General features: G+C 39.7%; 1 protein-coding gene across 3 annotated transcripts in view; it reads left to right on the top strand.

Moving 5' to 3' along the window:
* Window positions 1-27,095, top strand: part of PTPDC1 (protein tyrosine phosphatase domain containing 1) — a 92,943-nt gene extending 65,848 nt beyond the window's left edge. The window contains exons 1-10 of one of the 3 annotated variants that reach the window (XM_024741358.1): window positions 5,902-6,226; window positions 6,715-6,886; window positions 8,978-9,058; window positions 9,294-9,412; window positions 10,349-10,486; window positions 12,438-13,696; window positions 16,654-16,839; window positions 19,500-19,610; window positions 22,182-24,314; window positions 26,163-27,095. In XM_024741358.1, the coding sequence (XP_024597126.1) occupies window positions 5,902-6,226; window positions 6,715-6,886; window positions 8,978-9,058; window positions 9,294-9,412; window positions 10,349-10,486; window positions 12,438-13,696; window positions 16,654-16,839; window positions 19,500-19,610; window positions 22,182-22,298 (2,508 nt within the window). In that variant the 3' untranslated portion in view covers window positions 22,299-24,314; window positions 26,163-27,095. Of the gene's footprint in view, window positions 1-5,901; window positions 6,227-6,714; window positions 6,887-8,977; window positions 9,059-9,293; window positions 9,413-10,348; window positions 10,487-12,437; window positions 13,697-16,653; window positions 16,840-19,499; window positions 19,611-22,181; window positions 24,675-26,162 lie in introns of those variants that run through there. The other 2 variants (XM_024741356.1, XM_024741357.1) reach the window with 2 other exon arrangements.
* The last annotated feature ends 519 nt before the right edge of the window (window positions 27,096-27,614 follow it).

Below are 27,614 nucleotides of genomic sequence, written 5' to 3'. Positions count from 1 at the left end.
CAGGATAGAAAGCCCAGAGATAAGCCCATGCACATATGGTCACCTTATCTTTGATAAAGGAGGCAAGAATATACAGTGGAGAAAAGACAGCCTCTTCAATAAGTGGTGCTGGGAAAACTGGACACCTACATGTAAAAGAATGAAATTAGAACACTCCCTAGTACCATACACAAAAATAAACTCAAAATGGATTAAAGACCTAAATGTAAGGCCAGACACTATTAAACTCTTAGAGGAAAACATAGGCAGAACACTCCATGTCATAAATCACAGCAAGATCCCTTTTGATCCACCTCCTAGAGAAATGGAAATAAAAACAAAAATAAACAAATGGGACCTAATGAAACTTAAAATCTTTTGCACAGCAAATGAAACCATAAAGAAGACGAAAAGACAACCCTTAGAATGGGAGAAAATATTTGCAAGTGAAGCAACTGACAAAGGATTAATCTCCAAAATTTACAAGCAGCTCATGCAGCTCAATATCAAAAAAACAAACAACCCAATCCAAAAATGGGCAGATGACCTAAATAGACATTTCTCCAAAGAAGATATACAGATTGCCAACAAACACATGAAAGAATGCTCAACATCATTAATTAGAGAAATGCAAATCAAAACTACAATGAGATATCATCTCACACCAGTCAGAATGGCCATCATCAAAAAATCTACAAACAATAAATGCTGGAGAGGGTGTGGAGAAAAGGGAACCCTCTTGCACTGTTGGTGGGAGTGTAAATTGATACAACCACTATGGAGAACAGTATGGAGGTTCCTTAAAAAACTATAAATAGAACTACCGTGCGACCCAGCAATCCCCCTACTGGGCATATACCCTTAGAAAACCATAATTCAAAAAATACATATACACAATGTTTATTGCAGCTCTATTTACAATAGCCAGAACATGGAAGCAATCTAAGTGTCCATCAGCAGATGAATGGATAAAGAAGATGTGGCACATATACACAATGGAATTTTACTCAGCCATAAAAAGAAACGAAATTGAGGTATTTACAGTGAGGTGGATGGACCCATAGTGTGTCATACAGAGTGAAGTAAGTAAGAGAAAAACAAATACCTTATGCTAACACATATATATGGAATCTAAAAAAACAAAAATTGTCATGAAGAACCTAGGGGCAAGACTGGAATATGGACATAGACGTACTAGAGAATGGACTTGAGGATATGGGGAGGGGGGAGGGTAAGCTGTGACAAAGTGAGAGAGTGGCAAGGACATATATACACTACCAAACATAAAATAGATAGGTAGTGGAAAGCAGCCGCATAGCACAGGGAGATCATCTCAGTGCTTTGTGACCACCTAGAGGGGTGGGATAGGCAGGGTGTGAGGGAGGGAGACGCAAGAGGGAAGAGACATGGGGATATATGTATATGTATAACTGATTCACTTTGTTATAAAGCAGGAGCTAACACACCATCGTAAAGCAATTATACTCCAATAAAGATGTTAATAAAAAAAAAACTAAACTGTTGAACTGTGTTAAATGTGCTAAGCAGTCAAAATAAGACAAAAACTGTAAAAAGGCATCAGAGACCTTAGCAAGATCAATTTTCAGTGGATGCTGAAGGTAGAGACCAGAGTTGAATAGATTGAGGACGAGAAGGTGACAAATGGAAATGGCAAATGAAGTCAACTTTTTTAGAAGTTTAGCTGTAAAGGGGAGAGGGAGGGCTCTCTGAAGAAGGGGAATTATAGTGAAGGATCTGGAAACAATGACTTATACTAGGAATGTTTGAAAAATTAAGATTTGACCTGAATAGGGAAAGACTTAGAGAAGTTCTGTCTTCAGATATTTGAAAACCTTGCAAGTCAAGGAGATGCTTTAATTTTTAGAGGGAAGAACCAGGACCAATGTTTACAGAGAAATGGATTTTGACTCAACATTAGAAAACATCTTGAGCTGTCAAACTGTTGAATAGTTAGTTGCCTTGTGAGAAGTGAGCCTCCTGTCACAAAAAGTGGAAAACAAGAAGCTGTAAAGTCAGCATTCTAGTCCATTTCCAGTTCCTGGAAATGACTCCTGTATTGACTTAGGACTGAGCCCAGATGGACCTCCATCTCCCACTGCATTCTTGGGCCTATTGTTGCATGAGTTTGTTTAAATAGGAAGTTATTAGTGCTTTCTTGAGTATAAAAGGGAATTACCAGTTCCTGAGTCTCCACATCTCTTTAGACTCTTTAGTGCTCTAACCACCCACATGTAGAAATTAAAGAGGAAAAGACCAAGGGCTCATAAGTAACTTTAGGTAGGTTTCTTTGTTGTTTACTGTGCTTAATTTCACATTTGCAGTGACCAGTATCTCATTTGGTTCCTTAACTACTCTTCTGAACTTGGGAAGGTCTGATTGCCTACCTACAAACAGGCCGTTGGCCACAAAGGTGTTGTGTTTAGGGTGCAGCACCCATATTCTTTATGCTTTGAGAGGGGTCTTTTATGCACTGATGATTACAGCATCTTAGGGGGAAGTATAGGATTGGTCATGGGGATTATCTTTTGTATTGTTTTCCTACTTTTTCTTGGAGCCTGATTTTTTTTTTTTTTTAGAGATAGCATATTTGGAAGAAAAAGGGTAAAAATAGTAATAAGGCAGGGTCCCCTATGATTTTATATTCATGGAATATAGAAAACTGATATTTTTTTTCTTATGTATTTAGAAAAACACTTTGTCGGAGAAGGAAAATATAGATCCTGTTAGCAGGTAAGTGGAGAAACAACAGTAGTGTTGGTTTTTGTGGCCTCAAGTTCTAACTATGGAGGAAGGAGGGAAGGAGAGCAGAGAGGTGAATGTAACTTATAATAACGAGGTTCTATAGACTTTCTCTGTAGTTGCCAGAAAAAAAGTTTCTTTACCTTTTTTTTTTCTAACATCTTTATTGGAGTATAATTGCTTTACAATGTTGTGTTAGTTTCTGCTAGTTTCTGCTTTATAACAAAGTGAATCAGCTATACATATCATATATCCCCATATCTCCTCCCCTCTTGCATCTCCCTCCCACCCTCCCTATCCCCCACCCCTCTAGGTGGTCACAAAGCACTGAGCTGATCTCCCCATGCTATGTGGCTGCTTCCCACTAGCTATCTATTTTACATTTGGTAGTATTTATAAGTCCATTCACTCTTTCACTTTGTCCTAGCTTACCCTTCCCCCTCCCTGTGTCCTCAAGTCCATTCTCTATGTCTGCGTCTTTACTCATGTCCTGGCCCTAGGTTCATCTAACATTTTTTTTTTTTTTAGATTCCATATATATGTGTTAGCATTCGGTACTTGTTTTTCTCTTTCTGACTTACTTCACTCTGTATGACACACTCTATGTCCATCCACCTCACTACAAATAACTCAGTTCTTTACCTTTTAGTTTCTGTTGAAAGTATGCCCCTTCATAGAATTACTCTTACTCTAAAATACTTCCATCTTATATAATACATGAAATAGAAATTAAAATAGTCTTGTTCCTCCTTCTATCTAAAGATAAGGCTTCGCTTTTTTCCCTATTGGTAATTTAAATAAATATTAAAATGTTATTTCTAAAAGTCTGAACAGTTCATCATTAGAAATCTATAATTCACCCCAATTTAAATTTTTAAATTGATTTTTAGGCTATTGTGCCAAACTCCTTGACCTCAGAAATCCACATCTCCACATAACCACATTTTTGTTCACAGAATGTTGCCGAAAAACAATCATGCCATGACTTTATAGGGATTATCTTCTAATTCATGGAATAAAAGATATTAGAACTTGTACCAAATTGGTCTCTTTTTGTATTCTTTTTGAAAATAGTTATTTTATTCATTTTGTGGGTCAGTTTAGTTACATATACTCACACGTCTTGTTTCACACATCTGTAAGACATTGTATTTTAATACATAAACCTTTCGTTCCTTAGCTTGGTCCAGACAAGTCCTATCCTCATCAAATTCATTCTCATTTTCAGAACTGTTGAGAACAGAGTCACTTGGACTCTCCTCTGTGGATGTCCTTAGAGCTGCACAGATCATGCATTTCCTACTCACTGGTTGAGACCTCCTAGTTGCTGCCTCACATGCCTTTCATCTCAGATGGAACTTGCCTGCCGGATTTTCTCTCGCACCTTCTTCTCATGGACTTCCATATTTACCTGCTTCAGTATCTTGCTGCTGCTCACTTAGGCTTGAAGTCTCAGCACCCAGTGCAGTGTCTGCCCCTGTACTGTCTTGTTTCCATGCTTAGTTCCGTTCACACAGTCACAGTCCCAGCAGGCCCCCAGTCCTTGGCTCTCAGCCCTATCTTTGCAGGGAATGTTAATACTAAGAAACTTGAGTCAGACTCCCTGTTCCCCAGATAGCAGACTCAGACCCCTTAGTTTGAGCATTTAGGGTCTCTTGCCATCAGGTTCCAACTTGCCTTCCACACTGCATCCTCTACTCTTTCCTTTCCTGTAAAACTATGTGGAAGCTGTGCCTTCTGGATTAGGTATGTTAAAAGGAATTCTTTTCCATTGCTGTATGCAAAATAACAGGGGCAGGATGCTATACTCGTAGGAATTTGGGCACCAAATTGAGCTACTCTGTCTTATTTGGCAAAGCACATCCAGTTGGGGAGATGGGGGCTGTGTTTTAAAAGGAGCATGCTTTAAAGCATTATTAATTGTTAAAATAAAACAGAACAAAACAAAGAAGAACCCTATCTATGACAGTAGACTGTTTCCACCTGCACATGGCTGAAATACCATTTGGAGAGACACAGGGAGAGAGACACGGGGGTGGGGTTAGGGTGTGCAGCTTGACATTAACAAGAGAGGAGGCAGACAGTTGGTGGTTGTTATACTTTCTGTGTTCTTTATATCCTTGATCATCAAGTTGCAACCTCCCCCTCATCCAGTTCCTTTAAAAAATGTGATACTTAGTGAATTTTCTTCCTATGCCTCTGCCAAGACATTACTGAAGCTTTTCTTTTCTCCATAGTCAGCAACAAAAGACACAGAATCGTGTCTTTGAGGGCTATAGTTATGACTACTATTACTATCCAATAACCAAGAATTGGGTTTTCACATTCTGAAAATAAGAATATGAATATAAATGTCTTTTGATTAATATATCAGCCCTACAGATGTCTTTATTTGTTCTATCCAAGCATTTCTTTAATAGTTCTATTAAAAAAATAGGGTTTTCTTTTTATTTTGAAAAATTAAATGGTGTTTTAATAGTGTTAGAGGTATCTAGTGTATCCCACTTTATTACAATTAACTTTTTTTTTAACATCTTTATTGGAGTATAATTGCTTTACAACGTTGTGTTAGTTTCTGCTGTTTAACAAGGTGAATCAGCTATACATATACATATACATATACCCCACATCCCCTCCCTCTTGCGTCTCCCTCCCACCCTCCTTATCCCACCCCTCTAGGTGGTCACAAAGCACCAAGCTGATCTCCCTGTGCTGCATCCCACTAGCTATCTGTTTTACATTTGGTAGTGTATATATGCATGCCACTCTCTCACTTTGTTACAATTAACTTTTTAATCTGCCCTGTTCCAGAGAGCAGTGGAAAGAGAATATTTTTCAAACTGTTCAAAGAATAGATATGAAAGGAATAACAAAATTTAAATATTTTAATATGTGTATGTTTACATCAAAAAGACATTTTTCTAAATTCATTACAGTATTTTAGATGTAATTCTTTGAGCAGTCAGATCTTTTAAAATGTTTGAGAAACAATAGAAAAGTCACATTTTAAGTATAATCTATTTAAAATACATGTTATTCTTCCTTATATTTGAACAGTCTGTTCAAAACAATCCATTCATATGGGATTTTGCTTGTACAGATCTGAGTGGGAATCAGTAGTTTCTTTGTTTGTCACTATGGAAACAAGTCAGCCTATCCTGAATGGTGGTTAGATCACGCAGAGTGATGCTCATGTTTCAGTGTAACTTCATCATGGAGCAGGCTGGCGCTGACATCTTGCCTCCAGCTCTTCCCTCCTGGAAGCCCAGCGCTATGCAGGATCCACCCCGGAGGCTTTCTGCTGTGCCATTCCTCAGCTCCTTTTTCCAGGGCCGACGACACTCTGCCTCCGACCCCATCGTGCGACTGCAGCAGGGGCGGCGCAGCTCCACTGCCAAGATGCTCTCGTCATCCTCTCTCCAGGTGATGGTGGCCATGTCCTCCGTCAGCTGTGCTGAGAGAAACCCAACTTGCCCCGAGAGAAAAAGTAAAGCTCCTTTTCTTCTTAAAGATTGCCACAGCTTTGAGTTTAAATATAAGAACTGTGAAGAGGTTATACTGTGTTGATACTTTTTAAATTTTTGACAATTAATCCTGCATTATACTTTTTATTGTCTGTTATGCTAAGAGATTCAGTAGACATGTAATAGGAGATAAAAATGATTGAATGTTTTATGCTTTTTCATTAAAAATGTAGTTTTTGCACAAAACTCATTCCCTTGTAGAAGATCTGCTTTTACAGTTTCTTCCTTTTCATTACCAATATGACATGTGGAGATTATTGTGTGCAAAAGCCTTTTCTGTAGTAAAGGATAGTGTACTTACACGAAAGGGAAACAGTTTTATTCCTGACAAAGTGAAGGGGATTTAGCACCAGCTTGTCATCTACAATCCTGAGAGAAAATGGAAGCTGTTTCCCATGTTACTATTCTGTTCGGAGAGTAGGATTTTGAATCATCCCTTTGAATGTTCTAGGAACTTCAGGACGTCCAACACCAAAGTATACAAAAGTTGGAGAGCGTTTACGGCATGTCATTCCTGGACATATGGCCTGTTCCATGGCATGTGGTGGCAAAGCTTGCAAGTATGAAAATGCAGCCCGCTGGAGTGAACAGGAGCAAGCTATTAAGGGGGTCTACTCGTCCTGGTAAGTGATTCTGTCTGTCTTTGGTAGCTCCCACCTACTGCTAAGTGGGAAAACGGAATGGGCATGTAGGAGATGACCAGGAGGCAGTGGGCTGTAGAAGAAGGAATGTGGGGTTCTGAAATCAGAGGACCTCACCTCCATCCCTGGCTTTGCCACTTGACAAGCTGTGTGATCTTGGTCTACTCACACAGGCAGTCGGAGCCACAGTTTCCTGATCTGTAAAATGGAAATAATGAAACCAACCCTATAGGTTTTTTTTTAATTGAATGGAATGCTGTATGTAAAGTATCTTAAAGAAATGGTAACTAGATAGCTCTTAAATTTCAGAAATTGCTAAGAATAATTTAAATGTTCAACTATAAATTTGAGAAATTATGAGGTACATAGGTAGTTTTTCGGTTTCATACAGGTAAGCTTTAGCCTCGTTTTTATTTTGTTCCTGTATTCTGTATAAAAGGATACATTTTCATACAAATACATACACTTCCAGTCTGCCTCAGTAGAAGGTGGTACGAGTTGTCAGTTCAGTAGACGATATAAGATGCTTACTTTGTTTATGGTATGTAAGTGTAATTCATTCATTATTGAATCATACTGCTTTTACTATTAATAGTAAACTGTCGAGTATACCTTTTTTGATGTAGTGATATCTCTAAAAAATTCTGATATTCAAAACCAAATCACATTTGGAATGCACTAAGAGGAATTCACTATTCAAAGAACTCTGCTTGTGAATCATTTTATAGAGCAAGAATTCATTTACAAATTAGATATTTGTCAGCCAGCTTACTAACTTGCAACCCTGTACTTTTTCATATTGGATTTTCTGGATACCTGTGTAGTACTATAGTCTGGGGTCCACTGTCACTGTTGTTCTCCACAGATCATGTTCTAGTTTATCACTATCTTTCTTGAAGAATGTTGTGAAAAAGCAAACACTATTCCTGAGGTGTCGTCAGACAAGTAAATTTCTAATAATGCAGCTTAAGGTCACATTCATATTTTTGGTTTATTGTTGACTAAACTATCTGAACTTTTTTCGCCTCTGCTGCTTTCATGTTACATCTCTCTCAATCCTACACTAAGTGCTATTAAATTTGGGGGGGTCCCAAACCTTTGGGGGTCCCTGTTAAACAGTTTTAGACATTGCCCCAGGCATGAGGGATAGTATCTTTCTGAATCCTGACCTGTTCATCTAATGTCTCTGTTACTCCTCTCAGGTTCTCATGACCCACAACTTGCAATAGTCTACCTTATGTATCTTTCACCAGGCGACTGGTGAGAAATGCAATCAGAACAGAGTGAAGCCAGAGCCCTAGTGAGAGTGATAGCCATTTACTGGGTCTCTATCCATTTGTACACTCAGTAAACATCCATTTGGTTAAAAGCCAGGCACGGTGCTGAACACTCTCAAATTATTATCTTCATAAAACTCTTTAAGTAGGCATCATTAATGTCATTTTCTTGGTGAAGGAATTGAAGTCCAGAGAGACTAAGTAATTTGCTACACAGCTAGAAAGTAGAAAAGCCAACATTTGAAACCAGGTCCGACTGACTCCAAAGCCATATTTTTTGCAAAATTACAATAACTCAGCATTTATTCATAACCACATGATAGGATTTGTGCTAAAGTCTTTACATTCACATCATATTGAATTCTCACACCAACCTGTGAGGCAGGCATTATCCCCACTCAATACATTAGGTAACTGAGGTACAGATAGCTATGTAACTAAAACTGCCTCCCAGCTGGCCCTCCTCATTTAGTCAGTAATCTTTGGATAACTAATCCAGGATGTCCTTTGCTGCCAGCTGAGGTTTCTCCATCATTCCGTCATGTCCACTATAATCTCATGAAAGTCCTTGAAAGTACTTTGCTGGAGTCCATAAATACTTAATGTCCTGGAATTTTTTCCAGGGATTTAAGAAACTAGGGTTTCTTAGAGCCCTAATCATAATACAGAATTGAAGCCGGATTTGTATAAGGAGATTCTTACCTTATAGCATTGTTGAAATCATAGAAAAAGTAAGGGCTTGAAATCTTGCTTTCTCAGTTTTGTGCATATCACCAGTCCCTCCTCCCATCTGTAGGGTCACTGATAATATCCTGGCCATGGCACGCCCGTCCACTGAACTCCTCGAGAAGTACTGCATCATCGAGCAGTTCCGAAGGTAAACGTTGCGTGTTTACACACTTTAACAAGCCAGCTTGTGTTTCTCTTCTATTGCTTTTGACTTCAAATGGAAAAGTGCTTTCATTTTACCAACAGGAGTGTGAAGAACTTATTTCAAATAAGACAATTAGGGTTTTGAAAGTAGTTAATAATGTTTATTAATGCCAAAGATGGTTAATTTTTTTAACACTACCTCCCAATATGACTAATTTTTTTTTTCTTTTTCCTTTAAGCCATGGCATAAAAAGTATCATCAACCTGCAGCGTCCTGGTGAGCATGCCAGCTGTGGGAACCCTCTGGAACAAGAAAGTGGCTTCACATACCTTCCTGAAGCTTTCATGGAGGCTGGCAGTAAGTCCTTCCATCCTCTTCTCCATGAGTTACCAAGGACAGAACTCAGAGACTTTTTGTCTATTCAGCTCTTAGGTTAAAAAGGTGATGGAAATAAACAGTTACTGCATAGTAGTGTAGTAGGGCTTCTAAAAAGTGAAGATGAGCTAACTTTGACTTTAAATAATGCTATCATTCTTCTGTGGTATTGCTGTTGAAAGTATAAGATTTCTTTTTCCCGGTGAGAGGGGACTTGAGAGGAGACCCTGTAGAAATAATGCCTGTATAATTAATATAAACAGTATCCAGACCTGTCATCTCATTTAATGCTTAAAGCAGTCACATAATATAGTTGTTCTGCTTCACACATGAGGTCACACAGGCTGAGGAAGTTCTGACTTGCCCAAGATCACACAGCTTAAACATGGCAGCGGGATTGGAACCCAGGACTCATTCATGCTTTTACCTACTGCATAGCTCTGCCCCTGGGTAGGATGCAGGGATTCTGTATGTGACAATCTACAACTTGTTTTTAAGAAGTTTATGTTAGCTTTTTTATCCCACTAGTTAGAAAATCTATATGTACTACCTTATGCCATTTATCAGTCAGTTAGACATGTTTCCATGCTAAACAAGGTTGCATGCTTTCCCTCCATGGTTGAGTAATTTTGGCACAGATCACTGACTTTAATTTGCAATCCTGCTTTTCCTTAATTCTTTCTGACTGAGTTTCAGCAGGAAATGTGTTAAGTAATATAGAATGTTCTTTTTAAGAAATGTTAACAGTAAATTTACTGGAAATGTAAAAAGCCTATTATTTTAGGTCTACTCATCCAGTGAGACCTGTATGCCTTACAGCTTTATACTTTTCATGAATTCACTCACTTTTTTCAAATGTCTTTACAAGTATTTTTCCTGTATGTTGATTTTCTTCTTGTTCTCTTTCTCATTGTCCAGTTTACTTCTACAATTTTGGATGGAAGGATTATGGTGTAGCATCCCTTACCACTATCTTAGATATGGTGAAGGTGATGACATTTGCCTTACAAGAAGGAAAAGTAGCTATCCATTGTCATGCAGGGCTTGGTCGAACAGGTAAATTCTAGGAGGTGGTTTTATTGTCCTTCTACATGTTTAAACATATAAGGAATATTTCCTAATTCTAGAGGATAGTTTTCAGATTGCTGTCAAAGTTTTAAGTCAAATGGAACAAGTCAGTAAAAGATACTTGAAATATCTTAGATAGCTTCAGTGACCATATATTCATAAGAGTATTTTTGAATGATTTAGTGCTAAAACCTCATCATATTGAGTAATAAATAGGTGGATTTCCAAAGCTAGCTAAATGATCTTTCTGATTTTCTTTTTTAAAGGAAAAAAATCAACATTTTGTTTTTAATATGCAGTGTCTTTTGAAAATGTAATTTTCCTTAACCAAAATAATAATGAAAATAGCAAGCATTGTTTCACCTATCTTTTTAAGTCTTTAGCAACAATGTAAGTTTTGAAGGAGGTTAATTTGCTACATCAAGTAAGTGGCAGGGCCATGATTTAAAATCCATGGCTGTAAAAATTTTGTTTATAAAGGAGAGTCTTACCTGTACCTAGAATTCTATATAAAAATCAATGATTTTACTTAAAAATGCTGCAGAATATCAGTGCAATACTGATATTGGGGCACAAAAAGGGTTGGAATTGGGCTTCCCTGGTGGCGCAGTGGTTGAGAGTCTGCCTGCCGATGCAGGGGACACGGGTTCGTGCCCCGGTCTGGGAAGATCCCACATGCCGCGGAGCGGCTGGGCCCGTGAGCCATGGCCTCTGAGCCTGCGCGTCCGGAGCCTGTGCTCCGCAACGGGAGAGAGGCCACAGCAGTGAGAGGCCCGCGTACCGCAAAAAAAAAAAAAAAAAGGGTTGGAATCTTCATTGTCATGTAATCTAGCCAGACACCTGAGCTCAACTCTGTCCACAGTGTACCCATATACCTACCACTGGGTCTTCCACCTTCTGGGGAGCATCTTTAGGGTAGAGACTCAGTTCTGTCCCAGACTGTCAGCTCTCATGGTTGAGCCAAAATCTCACTGTTGTAGGGATTCCACATGATAGCTCTGCAGATATTTCATACTTACCCTAAAGAACTGCCATGTCCTAGTGAGAAAGATAGGTTGGACCTTGCCGTGTACTAGGAAAACATGCATTTTTCAGAGACTCTGATTTTCATGTGTAACGAGATTCACAAACTTGGTGATTTACAGATGTCTTTTGAATTGCCTTTTACTTGATGTTAATTAACTTTTATATTTGAGTTAATTGATTATTGCCTTTTTATTATTCATTTTAATTTAGTATTAATTAACAAGAATACATAATGTTTATACTGTTAAGGCTATTTTCCTTAATATTAAGTGCTTGTAGAAAAATAGTTATGGTCTAGAGGAAAATACATATTAGTTTAGGCATTAGTTTAGTCTTAAATAAGAATCATCAGGAGAAAAAAATAGATTGTGAATGTGAATAATTGCCAAAGATAAAAATACCCAAGTAGGAAAAATGCCAGTCTGGAATGTGCCACCAGTTGATGTCAAAGATGGCAGGGGTGGGAAGTTCCAAGTAGAGTGTACAGACTGATTGGATAGAAATTTTTAAGAGCTGTTCAGTGTGGAAAGCAGGATTGGCTTTCTTCCATGTTGGAGCTGGGCATTAATGACGGTAAATGGGCCAGGTCATCAGTTTATTCAGTCATCACCCTCCACACTCAGTCATCCCCCCTCACTCCACACCTACTCAACTTCACTGTGACAGTTCTTGGTGCTTGCCCTGGAGTACAGAGGTGACCAAGTGTTCTCAGTCAAGGGGAGGGTTGCCACATAGACTCAGTCAAGGGGAGGGTTGCCAATAGATGAACACCTGTACAAAAAGTTATCATTGTACTTAAAATGTTTCTGTATTTATATGGTTTCCTAACAGATATTCAAATTTTAAATCACCTAAGAGTATAAATAAAAATATAAGCTTTTCTCATATCAATATTCTCTTCTTCACTGTTCAGGTGTTTTAATAGCATGTTACTTAGTTTTTGCAACAAGAATGACTGCTGACCAAGCAATTATATTTGTTCGGGCAAAGCGACCTAATTCCATACAAACCCGAGGACAGCTACTATGTGTAAGGGAATTTACTCAGTTTCTGATTCCTCTTCGCAATATATTCTCTTGCTGTGACCCCAAGGCACATGCTGTCACCTTAGCACAGTATCTCATTCGTCAGCGGCATCTGCTTCATGGCTATGAGGCACGACTTCTGAAACATGTACCCAAAATTATCCATCTCGTGTGCAAATTGTTGCTGGACTTAGCTGAGAACAGGCCAGTAGTGACGGAAGAAGTGGCAGAAGTACCTGGCCTCTCTGCTGAAATTGAAAAGACTGTTTCTGAGATGGTCACAATGCAGCTGGATAAAGAGTTACTGAGACATGACAGTAATGCATCAGACTCTTTCACCCCCAGTGCAGTGGTGGCAGATTTTGAGAATCAGGATGTGATTCTTTCCAGTGAGCAAGAGTTTGACCCTCTTTGGAAGAGGCGGAATGTTGAGTGCCTTCAGCCCCTGACTCGTCTGAAAAGGCAGCTCAGCTACAGTGACTCGGACTTAAAGAGAGCCGAGTCACTTCTGGAGCAAGGGAGGACTCCGTGGACAGTGCCTGCCCAGGCCTTGCTTTGCCATAACGCCAGGCAGCAGAAGCACGTAAGCCATTGTTACTCCCCACAGTCTCCACAGCTAGATTTAAATAAGGAAACGCTGGTCCGCAGTACATTTTCTTTCTGGAATCACGCTAAATTGGGAGGCCTGGAAGGACTCAAAGATGACAGGTCATCAATTTTCCATAGGACGAACATTCCAAAGGAAGTACAGCGAAGTAGAACTTTCTCTTCCGGTATTTCAGGTTCATACAACCCTGGGGGACCAGTTACACCAAATTTTGCAAATATCCCTAAGGAACTAAACTGTTCTCACCAGCAAGTGTCCCACTGTGAGTGTGAAACTCGTGGTGGTTGTAGCCCAAGCTCCGTTACGGAGGACAGTGAGACTTGCCACCACCCCGTGGACTGTGCGTCCAGTCCCAAAGCACATTTCTTGGTTGGACCTGAAACCCGGGATAGCAAATACCTGTCTGAAGTTGCTCCATACACGGCTTTACATTCTGACTTGAGTGTTGAAGCAAGGAGAATACTGGCAGCCAAAGCCCTGGCAAATTTAAATGAGATTGCAGAAAAGGAGGAAGTGAAAAAGAAGGTAGAAATGTGGCAGGTACTTGTATTTCATTTAATTATATATGAGTGGGAAATATTTGTGTAAGAGCAAAAACAATACATTTTCCCAAATTCATTTGTTACAGGAATTTGAAGACATGTTTGTATAATACGTAACTTTTGAACTTCAAGTTACTCAGCTATAATACCAGCTTGCTGTCATAGAAACAGCAGACACAGGGCTGTTTTGTAGGTTCATTTCAATCTCTGTGAAGGAAAGCCCTTAGTGCTTAGCACTCAGCAGGGTGCTTGACTGAGCAAGGCAATGATATTGATTGATGTCGATAGTTTCCTTCTTTCTCACTGGGCTTGCAGGACTGATGGACAGATGAACAGACCACAGCAGACAGCTGTAGGAACTGACCCGAAGTATCTCTAACCTGAGACCTAGCAGGGAACCACTCTCTGAGAACCAGTGACAGAGATAATATAAATGAAATAGAGACAATTCTTTTCCAAAGCTCATTAACCCAACTATCAAGTAAAGCCAGAAGGACGAGTGATGGATGCTGTCTGCTCAGCATTCCCTCCTGCAGACTTCCCAGTCCACCCCAATAAGTCAGGTGTTGGATTCCAGAAGGCAAATGGGAATGGCCACAGCATACCTTTGTGCCACTGGTTTTACCTGAGATTGGGTTCTTGGGGTCTATTTCTTAGCCTTTACTTAAATTAGAATGTGAAATTTTAAATTTTAACGCCTTTTTGTGTTGTACTTTCACTAGGAAGACAGTCTTAAATTAGCCTTGCTCTCTGCCCAAAATAAGCAGCTGGTCTAGGGAAAAGGCAGGCCTTATAGACCTAGTTATCAGAAACAAGTAAACTGCCCAAATATGGGGCTGACCTGGGGAGGCCTGGCTCAGTGAAATTTTGGCTTGTTAGCCCATAACCTACCATGAATTATTTGTGTAGCTACTTTTCTATATCCTACCGTTAATCAGACAAGCTGTGTACACTTTTCAGGAGGCCAGACCTTCCAGATGCAGGGGCGGGAAGAGTAGGCGTGGAGCCTCGCCCTCACTTGCAACTGTGTGACAGGAGGAGAGCACTTCCACACACGATTTCTCCATCAGAATTGTAGTGTTTTGTTTAATGAACAAACGTTTACAATGTTAAATGTATTGCTTTCTTCCAATATGAAGTATTTTCTTTATTTCCTACTCCAAACTGAACAAGCCTTCCACTCAGTGGGCAGGTCTCCTCTGCGTCGCCGTGAGCCACAGTAGCTAGTGGCAGGACCTCCGGGTTCAGGCTTGAGAGCTCACCACCCCGTCGTGGGTCAGCCCCACATGGGCCAGACTGTTTGAACACATAATATAAACGAAAGCATTTCCTAGAGGTAGATACTACCCTACCATTTGGATAGGTTTACCTTTTTTTTCCTTTCTAGATTTTATTGTGGGTCTTTCAGTAATAAAACAAATCAGTTGAATTCTGGAAAAAGTAAAATGGACATGATTTGAATAGCATAATGCAGCCTGTGCCCTTATTAGGCCCTTTCACATCTATTATTTCATGTGATTTTCACAGAAGTCCTGTGAGACAGATGATATTTTTTACAGATTCTTTGTTAATCTTTCAGTCCTTATGAATTAAGTATCACAGGTCAGGAAACTAAGGGTCACAGAGGTCAAGGGATGTGCTTGAGGAGATGTGGTCCAAAGGCAGCAGGGCCAGGATACAGTTCACGTGTTTAATACTTTCCATCATCCCTGATGTTTTTCCTAACAATGCAGGAAGATTTCAGAAAACAACAATATGTAATGGTTGTTCTACTAAGAGGGTCTTTGAGTCATGTTGTTTCTGCCCAACATAAAAATTGAGTAAAAGCTACTCTGCTATGTACATGATCTATGGGATATGAAGGACTATCCACAACTAAAAGTTTTGGCTTATTTATGACATAATAAAGAGAAACCCAGTGCTGGAGGACCCTGGTAGCATGAGAAAAACATCACAGACTGGGATAGAGCAGATCTGGGTTGGGAATGCGCTCTCACACTTTGGGCTCCTGGGCAAGTTACTTCATCTTTCCTGAGCCCCCCAGTACATTTATCTGTAAAGGAGACCTCCTTGCTGGGTTGCTGTAAGAATCAGAGATAAGTCTTTTATCATCGTTCTTGTCATAGTCTAAGTATTCTATGAATATTGGATGGGTGAATGAATGGATGGTGGCAGTTATTCTGCTTATTACTATTGCAAACACGTATTTTATTTATTAAAAACAAATCTGAACCCTGTCAGAAATTAAAATTCTTATCCCACTTTTCCCCTGATCTCTGTGAGGTAAAGTTTTAAAATCTTAAATTATCTCCAGATATTTGGAGTATTGGCAAGACTTCCTAGTTATTTTACCCTATCAAATTTCAGAATACAGGGCTTATTTGTTAAATCCTACATAGGATTCTAAAAAGGAATTTGAAAGAAATACATATACCACATTTACTAACTTTTTGGCACTTTTACACTTTACACTTTTTCATTTACACTTTTTCATCTACCATTCTACTTCCTTGCAGTAAATATTTGTTTTGTTCCAAGGAGCCTGAAAAGGAAGGTTCCCTCTTCTTGAACTGTTTCTGTGGTCTCTAAACAAAGTGGAGAACTCAGGTTAGCTAAGCCTTTCTTTGTACCAAGAGCTTTAACAGCCCTCTCAGTTAGCCAGTCTACCTGTGGGGTGGAGATGAACTTTACAAAGGGAAACTGAGGCTTAGAGAAAGTGCATGTCTTAGCCCAAGGTACTGGCTGGAAGTGGGGTCACTGGGAGGGGTCCCAATCCACACCCCAGAGCCTAAGAGTTTACTCTTCTGGACAGCCTAAGGATCATCAGATGTCAAACCGTGCCTGCCTCTCTCCCTCACTTTGTCTCTCTCTTTCTCTTCCTCTCCCTCCTTTCCTGTCTGTCCTCTCCTCTCCTCTCTCCTTTCTTTTTCTCTTTCTTTCTTCCTTCCTTTTTAGAAAGAACTAAATTCCCGAGATGGAGCTTGGGAAAGAATATGTGGCGAAAGGGATCCTTTCATCCTGTGCAGTTTGATGTGGTCTTGGGTGGAGCAGCTGAAGGAGCCTGTGATAACCAAAGAGGACGTGGACATGTTGGTTGACAGATCTGCGGATGCCGCGGAAGCACTGTTTTTATTAGAGAAGGTAAAGTAGCTGTTGAACACTTAATGAAGTTAACTAAGGCCCTCAATACAAGTTTTATAGACTGCAAAAAAACATTATAAAAAAGAGAAGGGCTTCCCTGGTGGCGCAGTGGTTGAGAGTCCGCCCGCCGATGCAGGGGACACGGGTTCGTGCCCCAGTCCGGGAAGATCCCACATGCCGCGGAGCGGCTGGGCCTGTGAGCCATGGCTGCTAAGCCTGCACGTCGGGGCCTGTGCTCCGCAATGGGAGAGGCCACAATAGTGAGGGGCCCGCGTACCACAAAAAAAAAAAAAGAATTCACACAGAATCCCTTATTGGGGTCTAATTTAAATTTTTCCAAGGTAAGAGAAGAAATGCATCCCCAGTATAAACATTTAGAAGATACAAAAAATAAAAAGGGAAAATACCCATAACCCCAGGAGAAATACTTTAAACATTTTCAAGTCTTTTCTTTCAATCTTACTGATACATATGTTAACTTGGTAAAAATTATTTCACATACAACTTTATACTTCATTTTTGCTCAAAATTGTAACATAGGTATTTTTCCATGTTTAAGTTTTTCATTAATGTTAACTTTAATGGGTAGGTAATGCTCTAACATGGGGATATGTTATAACTAACCACTTTTTCATTTTCAAGTATTTGTTTCTACTTATTTACTGTGAGCATATAATGTGAGTAACTGAGGTAGGTTGGAATATGCATTCATTTGTATTTCTTTAAAAAGAGTGTGTGTCACATATATACATTTATGTATATAATTCGTGTATGTATAAAACATAGAGGGAAAAATAAGAAACTGATAAGGGTGGTTGCCTTTAAAACAGCAGTCCCCAACCTTTTTGGCACTAGGGAGAGGTTTCATGGAAGACAGTTTTTCCATGGAGTGGGTTGGGGGGAAGATGGTTTCAGGATAATTCAAGCACGTTACATTTATTGTGCACTTTATTTCTATTATTTTTATATTGTAATATATAATGAAATAGTTATACAACTCACCATAATGCTGACAGGAGGCAGAGCTCAGGCAGTAATGCGAGTGATGGTGAGCAGCTGTAAATACAGATGAAGCTTGGCTCACTCGCCCGCTACTCACCTCCTGCCGTGCGGCCTGGTTCCTAACAGGCCATGGACTGTTACCAGTCCGTGGCCGGGGGGTTGGGGACCCCTGCTTTAGAGAATAGTAGTAGGAGACAGTGGATCTAGGAAGCAAGAGAGACTTTTCATTGTAGATTCTTTTATACAATTTAATATTTTTAACCCTGAAGAGATATTAAATTTTCATTTATAAATAGGCTTTGTTTTGTTTTAGGAAACAATATTATAATCAGCCTTGAGTAACCTACTACGCTGTGGTGTAAGCACTTCTTCTACTACTACTATTACTACTTCATATAGACACACAGAGATACAGACAGGCACTTGCTCACAGTTGTGTGATGCACGTCTTTAAAGATAAGGTTTTTCCTGTATCTGCAGTCCCTTTCTTAGGCTATTTTCTGAGCATTTAAATTTTAGAGATGAAACAGGAGGGTGGATAAGGAAGGCAGTTAACTTTCATTGGGTGGCAATGGGCCAGGCCCTTGCTAGGTCATAATTTCTATTTTCACCTTTGTTCATCTCCATAACTCAGAGAGGTAGAGGCCCCACTTTTCATAGAAGGGAATGTGAAGCAGTCTGCCCACAGTGTGCAGCATGTGTCAGAGCAGGATACAAACTCCGGCACAAAGGTCATGTGCTTTCTGTCACATTGTGCTGTTTCCTCATCATTCACTCCAACCCTCACATGCAGGGCATTTACATTATTTAGAGTTTTTTACTTTTATAGGCATCACTGTAATGATAATTTGTGCTTGCAGGTTTTTCTGCATTTCAGATCATGTCCTTAGAGTAGATTTCCAGAAGTGAAATTAGTGGCTCTCGGGCGGCAACGTGTATTGAATGCGAATTGCTCCAGTGATGGAGTTTCTCCTTTGTTTCTCCAAAGTAAGCAACCCTCAGGAGTCAGGTTGGGGACACGTTCTTCAGGGACCTTCCCCCTTATGTTATGGCGTGCTCCTGGAGGGCTGTGGCTGTCTTTCTTCTTCTGCCCCTCCCCACTCAGTATTGTCTGCCCCTGGCAAGACATGATGAAGGTACTGAGCACTGAGTACCCAGCCATCTAGTCCACGTATTGCTGTGACGTGTCAACATCTACTAGCCATACTGAAACGATTATGTCTAGAAACAACAAGAATGGATGGTCCTCAGTTCACTGCATGGAAGGCATTTGATTTTAAATTGCACTTATCTTCAGATTCAACTCTACTTTGTGTAATAACTAACCAGCTTTGATATTATCTACTGAAAGCTTTTCAAGTTAACACATAACCCTAAACACTGGTAGAGCCCTTGGTAGACAGTTTAGTATTTGAGGTAATGATTACTTGGTCACAAACCAGTTCTTGGCTTAGCAGTTGTTCTAAGTTTATTTCTTGAGGCATTTTTTTTCTAACATCTTTATTGGGGTATAATTGCTTTACAATGTTGTGTTAGTTTCTGCTATATAACAAAGTGAATCAGCTATATGTATACATATATCCCCTCCCTCTTGCGTCTCCCTCCCACCCTCTGCATCCCACCCCTAACTTGTTTGATTTTGATTTCTGCAAAAACAGGGGCAGCAACAGACTATTCTTTGCGTGTTGCATTGCATAGTGAGCCTGCAGATGATTCCTGCCAACGTGGAGGAAGCCATTCTTGCACGTGCCATTAAAGCCTTCACTAAGGTGGGTGGCACTTCTCTTTCTCCCTACAGACCACACTCAGTATAATCTTTGTAAATCAGAATCCGAGGGTCACCAGCCTTCTCTAAAATAAACCTTTTGGCCATGTTTCCCTTTAATGGAAATGTGTTTGACATTTCTCGAAAATAGTTGCAAACTTTTGGCTAAAAAATATCAGTTTCCTAACAATGATATAAAAGGCTGAACTGTGGGCTTTTTGAAGGAAAACTTTGGAACAAAGAAGTTTTGTGTAGAGAGAAACAATTGAGTGTTGAGAAAATATTTTAAAATCATGTTCCTAGTGGAACTCAGAGAATCTTTTCTTGTTGAGCCAGTTCTACCTCGGGTCTAAACAAGAAACCGTCTACTGAGAATTTAACATCCAACGTTAGCAGTTCGGTACCGTGTCTGGTTGGCAAATCCTAAGCAAAAAGTAAAATAATGTTTCCTTTCCATGCACATCCTTTTGGCCTGCAGCAGTCTTTCCTGGCTGGAAAAACACGCCAGATTTCATACCAAGAGAAAAGCTTCCCTTGGGACTTCCCTGGTGGTCCAGTGGTTAAGAATCTACCTTCCAATGCAGGGGACGCGGGTTCGATCCCTGGTCAGGGAACTAAGATCCCACATGCCACAGGGCACCTAAGCCCGCGCGCCGCAACTACTGACCCCTCACACTCTGGAGCCCATGCACCGTAACTAGAGAGAAGCCCGCTTGCCACGACAAAAGACCCCGCATGCCACAACTAAGACCCGGTGCAGCCAAATAAATATTGAAAGAAAGAAAATGTTCCCCTCACCTCTTAAACCAATTTGTTTGGTATCTCTCATATGTGATACAAAAATATCATTAAACAAAGAACCCAGTTTTTCGATGACAGCATCTGTGGCAAACATTAATGATAATAGCACTTATTATTTGTACTTATTCACCAATCTCTTTCCCCATCCACTCTTTCCAAAGTGATGTCCTTCTGGCAGGTTTCTTTGTTCCTCATCTGATGCTTTACAGCAGTAACCACTTTGCATCCTCTCAGTCTCTTCATGACTGTTTCCAGAGTCAGCGCCTCAAAACCAAAGTCATGTGATCGTTTACATCTCTGTTTATGTTTTCATAGACCCAGAGGCCACTGCTGTGTGGGGATGGTTGTGATTTGGTGTTTAACAAAGTATACAGTTCAAACTGTTGTTAATAAGTTTTTGCAGATAGGACAGACAAAATAATGATTAAGATAAAGTTAAATTTATGAATTTAACTGGAAAAAATCCTGAATACTGGTCTCTCTGAAAGAGGTAGGAATTCTTTACAACTTCTGTTGACCTTTTAGGGGGATACTAATGAAAAGTTAAATATACCAGTTGTCCCAAATCTGTCTGTAAAAATATTAGAATACCGTTCTTGGGTCTCTCCCCTTGTGCACAATCTTAGGAGCAAAGGCCCTGATAGCTTCTATTCCAGGCTAGCTCTTCAAGGAAATCTGTGTAGCATCTGCTTCCTGTGTAACAAAGATCATGTTTCCTTCAGGCCAAAGCTTAGTAGTCTTGCCACAGCTCCCTCATCAAACATGGGGGATTGCCTAAGCATGGAGTTCCTCAGCTGTGATGCAGACTCCACCTGTGCTCCTCTGCATCATCCCCAGGGGGGTTGGAGGGCAAGGGAACCCATGTGATTACAGAGCGTGTGCTGCCTTCAGTCATAAAGTTGTTTGTCTCTGACCCAGCAATCTCCTGTCTTCTGCTAGCATCTATAAGGTGTGTTATCAGGGTGAAATCTCAGACTCTTCCCAGCCCTTCATAAGGGAACAGCCTTCACTCTCTCTCTCCAGGAGGGAAGGGATCACTGGCCAAGTGATCCTGATCCTTTCCTAAGGAGTCACACATTGCTTTGGTGATGGGAGTGGGGTGGAGGTGTGGTGATTGCTCTGGTTCTCTGTCCTAACATCACTCCTAACCCTGCAATACGGTGAACTTGGGTAAAAAATCCAAATATGTATATGTGGTGCCTTCCTACCAATGGGAAAGGAAATTAACTTTATGGAGGTATTTACATGTGCCAAGCATGTGTTAGAGCCTCATATTTAGTACTCAGAGAAATCCTAAGGAGATGGATCTTGTGGTCTTCATTTTACAGAAAGATTAGGTATGACCTGAGGCTATAATTACTGACAGGTGGAAAGCTAGGCTCCCCACTCAGGTCACCTCAGTCCAACAGTTAAGCTGGTGTGCATTGTTTTAATAAGGAGACCTTTCCCTTATACCATCCATGATTAGTCTCTGCATTCAAAACCCCCATCACACTCACTGTTGACTTGCTTCATGAGTACTGTACATATCCAGGCACTAGATTTAATTTTTTTAGTTTTCATTCATAAATTTCGTATTGACATGATTGGCAGTTCTAATATAGTATTTTAATTAAAACTAGTGTGTGAAATGCATTGTGTGTGCTTTTTAATTGTATATAATTTTGTTTATAAGTCTTTGTTTTTTTCTCCACCCCCTTTCTTTTCTCCCAAAATAAAGACTGGTTAAAATCCTTGTTATAGTATCCTGAATATAAGTTTTCTTTGTTACCAGGTTAATTTTGATTCTGAAAATGGACCAATAGTTTACAACACCCTGAAGAAAATATTTAAGCACACACTGGAAGAAAAAAGAAAAATGACAAAAGACGGCCCTAAGCCTGCTATTTAGTGAAGCTGACTTTCCCCTCGTGAATATTTCAGACCTGAAGATCTAGATGGCATTTCTGCTCATAGCTGAACAAGCTGAAATGTGGAACTGCTTCGTCTCACAGCACTTTATTTCAGATGCTCTTGGTTTGTGCTAAGAATGCTTGTTCCTGTTTGGAGCAATTATTTATTTTAAAATATCCTTGAGTTACATTTTTGTGTTGAAAAATTGCCATAAAGTTGGTGCCACTTCTTTTATTTATTTAGCTGGATTAATATTGTTGTATTGATATTTTAAGAATGTGGTGTTTACATCCTTATTCTTTTTGACATTTTGGAAAAAGTTTTAACTCTTCTTTCCAAAACAATTATCTTATTGATGGAACTCTTCCTAGAGTTTTTACCAAATAGATAATTTTAGTAGTAAAACTTCACTGTGTGTCTATTCCCCAATACACGACCTAAGGAAGTCACCAAGTGTCTTAAACGGCTTTATATTTGTTAATAAGAAGGCAATTGACTCAACATTTTTAAAGGATTTTTTAATATTTGTTTGAATTTGTTTTTTCTTTTTATAAGTGTGGCAAAGGATCTCAAATGTATTATTTTTCAGAGTGATTTAGTTTTACGTTAAAGGATTGACAGTGCAGTGTTTGGGACTTATTACTGTAGGAAATAGACTTGCTCTTTGTCAGGCTTCCAGACAACCTCACTGACCTCTGCTGTCACAGGCGGAAGGAGCAGTTCTCAACACATCAAACCTTATTCCCACTCCCCTGGGCTGTTGCTAAGCTGAGCAGCATCTTTACAGAGAAAGTGAGATCAGTGACAGGCAGTATGGGAAGCTACAGGACTCCAGCAGAAAGAACTGTCTTACAGGGGCGGGCACCCTAGCCATAGCCTCTCCCCAGAGGCAGTTCTGTTCATGCCGATGTTGTGATAGCTTGAGCACCAGCCCACACCTCCTGAGTCTATCGTTCCATAAACCCAGATGCCTCAGGGCCCTATCTTTGGCTGCTTTACTTCTATGAGAATTAAGACTTTTAAACTGAATTTGACTCAACGTAGGTTGCATTCATTTGGATAAGAGGAAGTAATTGCTCAAACTATTTTAATTCCTTATAAACAAAACTATCAGCAATTGAAGCCATTAAATATTATTTAAATGAATATGTGGGGCACGAGAGGCCAAGCCACAGAACAGATAGTTCTTCCCAATTAAAGTGATATTAAACCAGTTTCTAACTAAAGCTACTACTTAATCTTAAAGACAGAACAAATGAAATTTCTCCAACTTGTGCATTTCTGAATCAAGCTCTAGCACATCAAAAATATTTTAGTCATTATCGGTCTTACTAACTCTAGTGGCAAATGCCAAATGCCACGCTGTTTGAATTTTTTAGGAAATCAAATCCAGTGAATTTTAATGAACTGTATTGCCCATTCCTGAAATTTCTTATTTTCAAGTGCCTGATCTGGGAAAGAAGGGGAGAAAACAATTACGTTTATCCAAAGGTACATTATAAAAATATGTTTTTTACCTAAAAAGGTGTTTATCCTCATCTCAGTCTCACATGGGCAGGCACCACCCATGGCTTATTTGACAAGTGGCTTTTGGCTTGTGTGTCTGAAATGGTCGTTTCAAATTAGAGGATAGATCCTGCACAGCCGTGATGTGACCGCAGCAGTGCATGTCTAAAATCTAAGTGCACCAGCCTGAAAAAGAGAGATGGTGGGAGAAATTAATTAGAAATTAATTAATTAGACTGTATACAGTTTTTGTATTAATTTGAATAAAAGTGGGGGAAAAAACCCCATAACCTTCGTCTTGTAGTTCTTCAGCTTGGTGCTCTTGAGGTCCTGATGATAAAGATGTGGCTTTGTGATTAGAGTATCCTGATGGGCAGCCTGAGTTACAGGCTGAATAGTCAGCTAGCCAGGCTCTAATCAGTCCGCATCCTGTCGTTTCAGAATGACAAAGGGATGGAGGCCGGCAGATACGAGGGTTCTAAGAGGAATGTGTGAGGAAAATCTCAAGGTCAGCAAGATTCCTGCCTTCCTGTGTTTGAACTGGTGGGGAGTTCTTTGTAGCCCGGAGGATAGAAATCTACCTACTGGAAGAAGTTACAGGGCTGCAAAATTTAGGTCAGCAGAGTGGAAAGGGCCAAAAGCGCACACATTCAGAACTTAACTACCATGGCTGAGCACATGCATTGTCTTGCTTACCTCTCTTACAAGACCAAGAGAGAAGTATTTTTCACACTTGGCTGATGAAAGAATTCCCCTCTGACTGACTTTGAACCATGCTCACCTCCCTCTTGAGGCCCTTTCAGCGCTTGACTCCACGATGGCATTATAGAACATCACATTATCCATAACTGCAGCAAAAATATCCCACATTTTTTGTCCTCTGAAAAAGACTGAGCTCACTCTGTTACTGTTTTATATATATATGCATACACACACGTGTATATATATATATATATATATATATATATATATATAATCTCTATCATATCACACTTTTTAGTTTTTTCCTATTTCAGAGAATTTGCTGATGCTCCTTGAGATGAAGTGCTGCTGTTTTAGAGATTGCTTCATCTATTTGCGTAACTCAGAAATGCTATGCTGATCTACTTTTTCATAGCTTCAGCCAGCTTCCCATTTCCATCTGAGAAAGAGTATGTGCTTTCATCACTCTGGATTCCATGAAAATAACCATATATCGTACTTCAATAGAGAGAAAGTATCTCTATTTTCTCTTAAGTGGAGGACACTTACTCATATGCTTGAGTGCTATTTCTGGCTGTTCTCTAGAGGTCTAAAAAAATTTCCAGAGATGCTATGTTGTAGACAGTGCATGCCCCAAGTTCTTGATATCTGAAGGCCCCCAAATAATTTGGGTGATTGTTTAAAAGTGATAGCTTACTCATAGGATCTTTGTTGTTCAAAATTAATAAGTATTGATATATTTTTAGTGCAAGTGAACCAAGAGCCACATTCCCTTTGGTGCTTTTTATTTTTATGAATGTGGCCCAAGATTAGCACCTTACCAAAGGAGCCTTTTTCATTGTTAGGTGTTGAAAATTATTTACAGATAAAATGGCAGGAGAAAAATTCAACAAATCCTGTGACACAGTGGTGCATTATTTTTTAGTTATGCTGTTAAGCATGAGCTGATCTCTGATTAGCCCAACGCTGACAATAAAACTGATTTATAAGTAATCACAATGGAGCCATTCAATAGTGGAGCTGTGGCAAACCTTCGTTCTAAGCCATCAATTAAAATATCCAGTCACTAAAAATAATGTCCCAATAAGACTTTAATATCGTAAAACCTTTTGCACTCAAAATAGGTTTCATACATCCACTGCAATTTATATCACAATAGAAGGCTGTTACGCTCTTGCCTCCTGGCTTTTTTGATGAAAAGATGTTTTAAGAACGAAAAGTTTTAAGATTGCCTCTGGGAGGCAAATGAAAACATGTTTTAAAATTGCCTCTTTGGGAGAGAAGTTATGTTTCTAGAATACTTTCCTACTTGACCATTTGATTACAGTCTTCAAATACTCCTTGGTTTTGATTTAGTGAATTGCTTTATCATTTTCTTTCTCCTCTTAAAAATAAAACAAGACTACTCAGACGTTGAATCAGGTTGAACCATATTGAATGGCCGTTTCTGCAAGTCAAGAATTATCAAATATGGGCCGTTTCATACGGTTCAACCAAATACTAAATTTAATGTACCTGGGACTGGTAGGTGACATTTTCTGAATTATTTTAGCAAAGTTTAGATGATCAATTATTTTCTAAGAAAATCTTGTATGCTCACATTAGAGTTCCAATACAATTGGAAGAGACTAATATGAAACTCCTATTCTTTCAGCAGTTGATTTGTGCTACTCTGTGCTTGCACTCTGCTGATGCTGGGGACACCCAGGAATCATTCCATCATTCATCCCGCCATCAGGAGCCAAGTCTAGTGCATGTCTATATCTGCCACGTCACTTGTCCATGCTATCTTCTCCTTCCATCAGCACCCTGAGTTCTGCATTGTATGCCACCTCGCTTCCCCCTTCAGTCCACACTTGCACTCTTTCTATACAATGCTGGAAGACTAATTCTCAACACTTGTTATTCAGTTAATTCTGAATGTCCTTCAAAACTCAGCTCTGATCCCTTCAAACAGAATATGTTCTAATTAACTCTTTGTTGAGTGTAAAAGTTCAACTACCTGACGACCAAGGAGGTGGGGAGGTGTTATAGGCTGAATTATGTCCTAAAATTCATATGTTGAAGTCCTAATCCCCAGTACCTCAGCATGTGACTGTGTTTGGAGATAGGGCCTTTTAAGGGGTGATTAAGTTAAAAGGAGGCCCATATGTGTGGGCCCTAATCCAATCTGACTGCTGTCCTTAGAAGAAAAGATCAGGACACAGACATGCACAAAGAGAAGATATGAGGACACAGAGTATATGGCCATCTTCAAGCCAAGGAGAGGTCACTGGGGAACCCACGCTGCTGATACTTTCATCTTGAACCTCCAGCCTCCAGAATTGTGGGAAGATAAATGTCTGTTGTTTAATCCACCCATCTGTAGTATTTTGTTACAGCAGCCTGAGCTGACCGCTCAGCTGGAGCACAGGAGAAAGCAAAATCTCTGCTCCTCCTCAGTGCTTACAGTGTACCTTGTGTGTGTTTATAGTTTTACTTCAAATAACACATTGCTTGGTTAAAAACTTTATGTAAACTGAAGAATGCAGTATGCATTTTCCTGTGACTTGCTTTTTTTTTGCTCAACATGCTCATATTTATGCGTGTTGATGTTTGATCTGTGTGTTATCTGCTGAGTGGTATTTCATTGTGTCGATATACCACCATTTATCCCTATGACTTGTGATAGACACTTGGTGGTTTATATTTGTACATTAATATAAACACATGAGTGCACACACGCAAGTTTCTCTAGCCTTCTCTAACCTGTGTAGCTCAGAGTGGAATTTATGGGCTTTAAGGTATGCACATGTCCAGTTTCTTATGCAATAACAAAGCATTTCTAAAAATGTTTGTACCTGTTTACACTCCCAGCGGCCATGAATGAGAGCTCCCATTGCTCTGCATCCTTGTCAACACTTAGTACTGTCTGATGAATGCTTGACTTTTGCCAGATCTAGTTGATGGAGATAGTGTTCCAATGTGTTATTACATGTTTGGGGACATTTGTGTTTCCTCTTCTCTCACATGTGTGTTCACATGCATCTCTGTCTCACAGGACTTAAACATAGGATGCTGGATTTGTTGATATTCTTTTCATCCATAGAACTGCTACTCCTAGTGT

The sequence above is a fragment of the Neophocaena asiaeorientalis genome, unplaced genomic scaffold, assembly GCF_003031525.2.
Source record: "Neophocaena asiaeorientalis asiaeorientalis breed wild unplaced genomic scaffold, Neophocaena_asiaeorientalis_V1.1 scaffold558, whole genome shotgun sequence".
NCBI lineage: Eukaryota > Metazoa > Chordata > Mammalia > Artiodactyla > Phocoenidae > Neophocaena > Neophocaena asiaeorientalis.
This window is presented reverse-complemented; position numbering and strand designations above follow the sequence as displayed.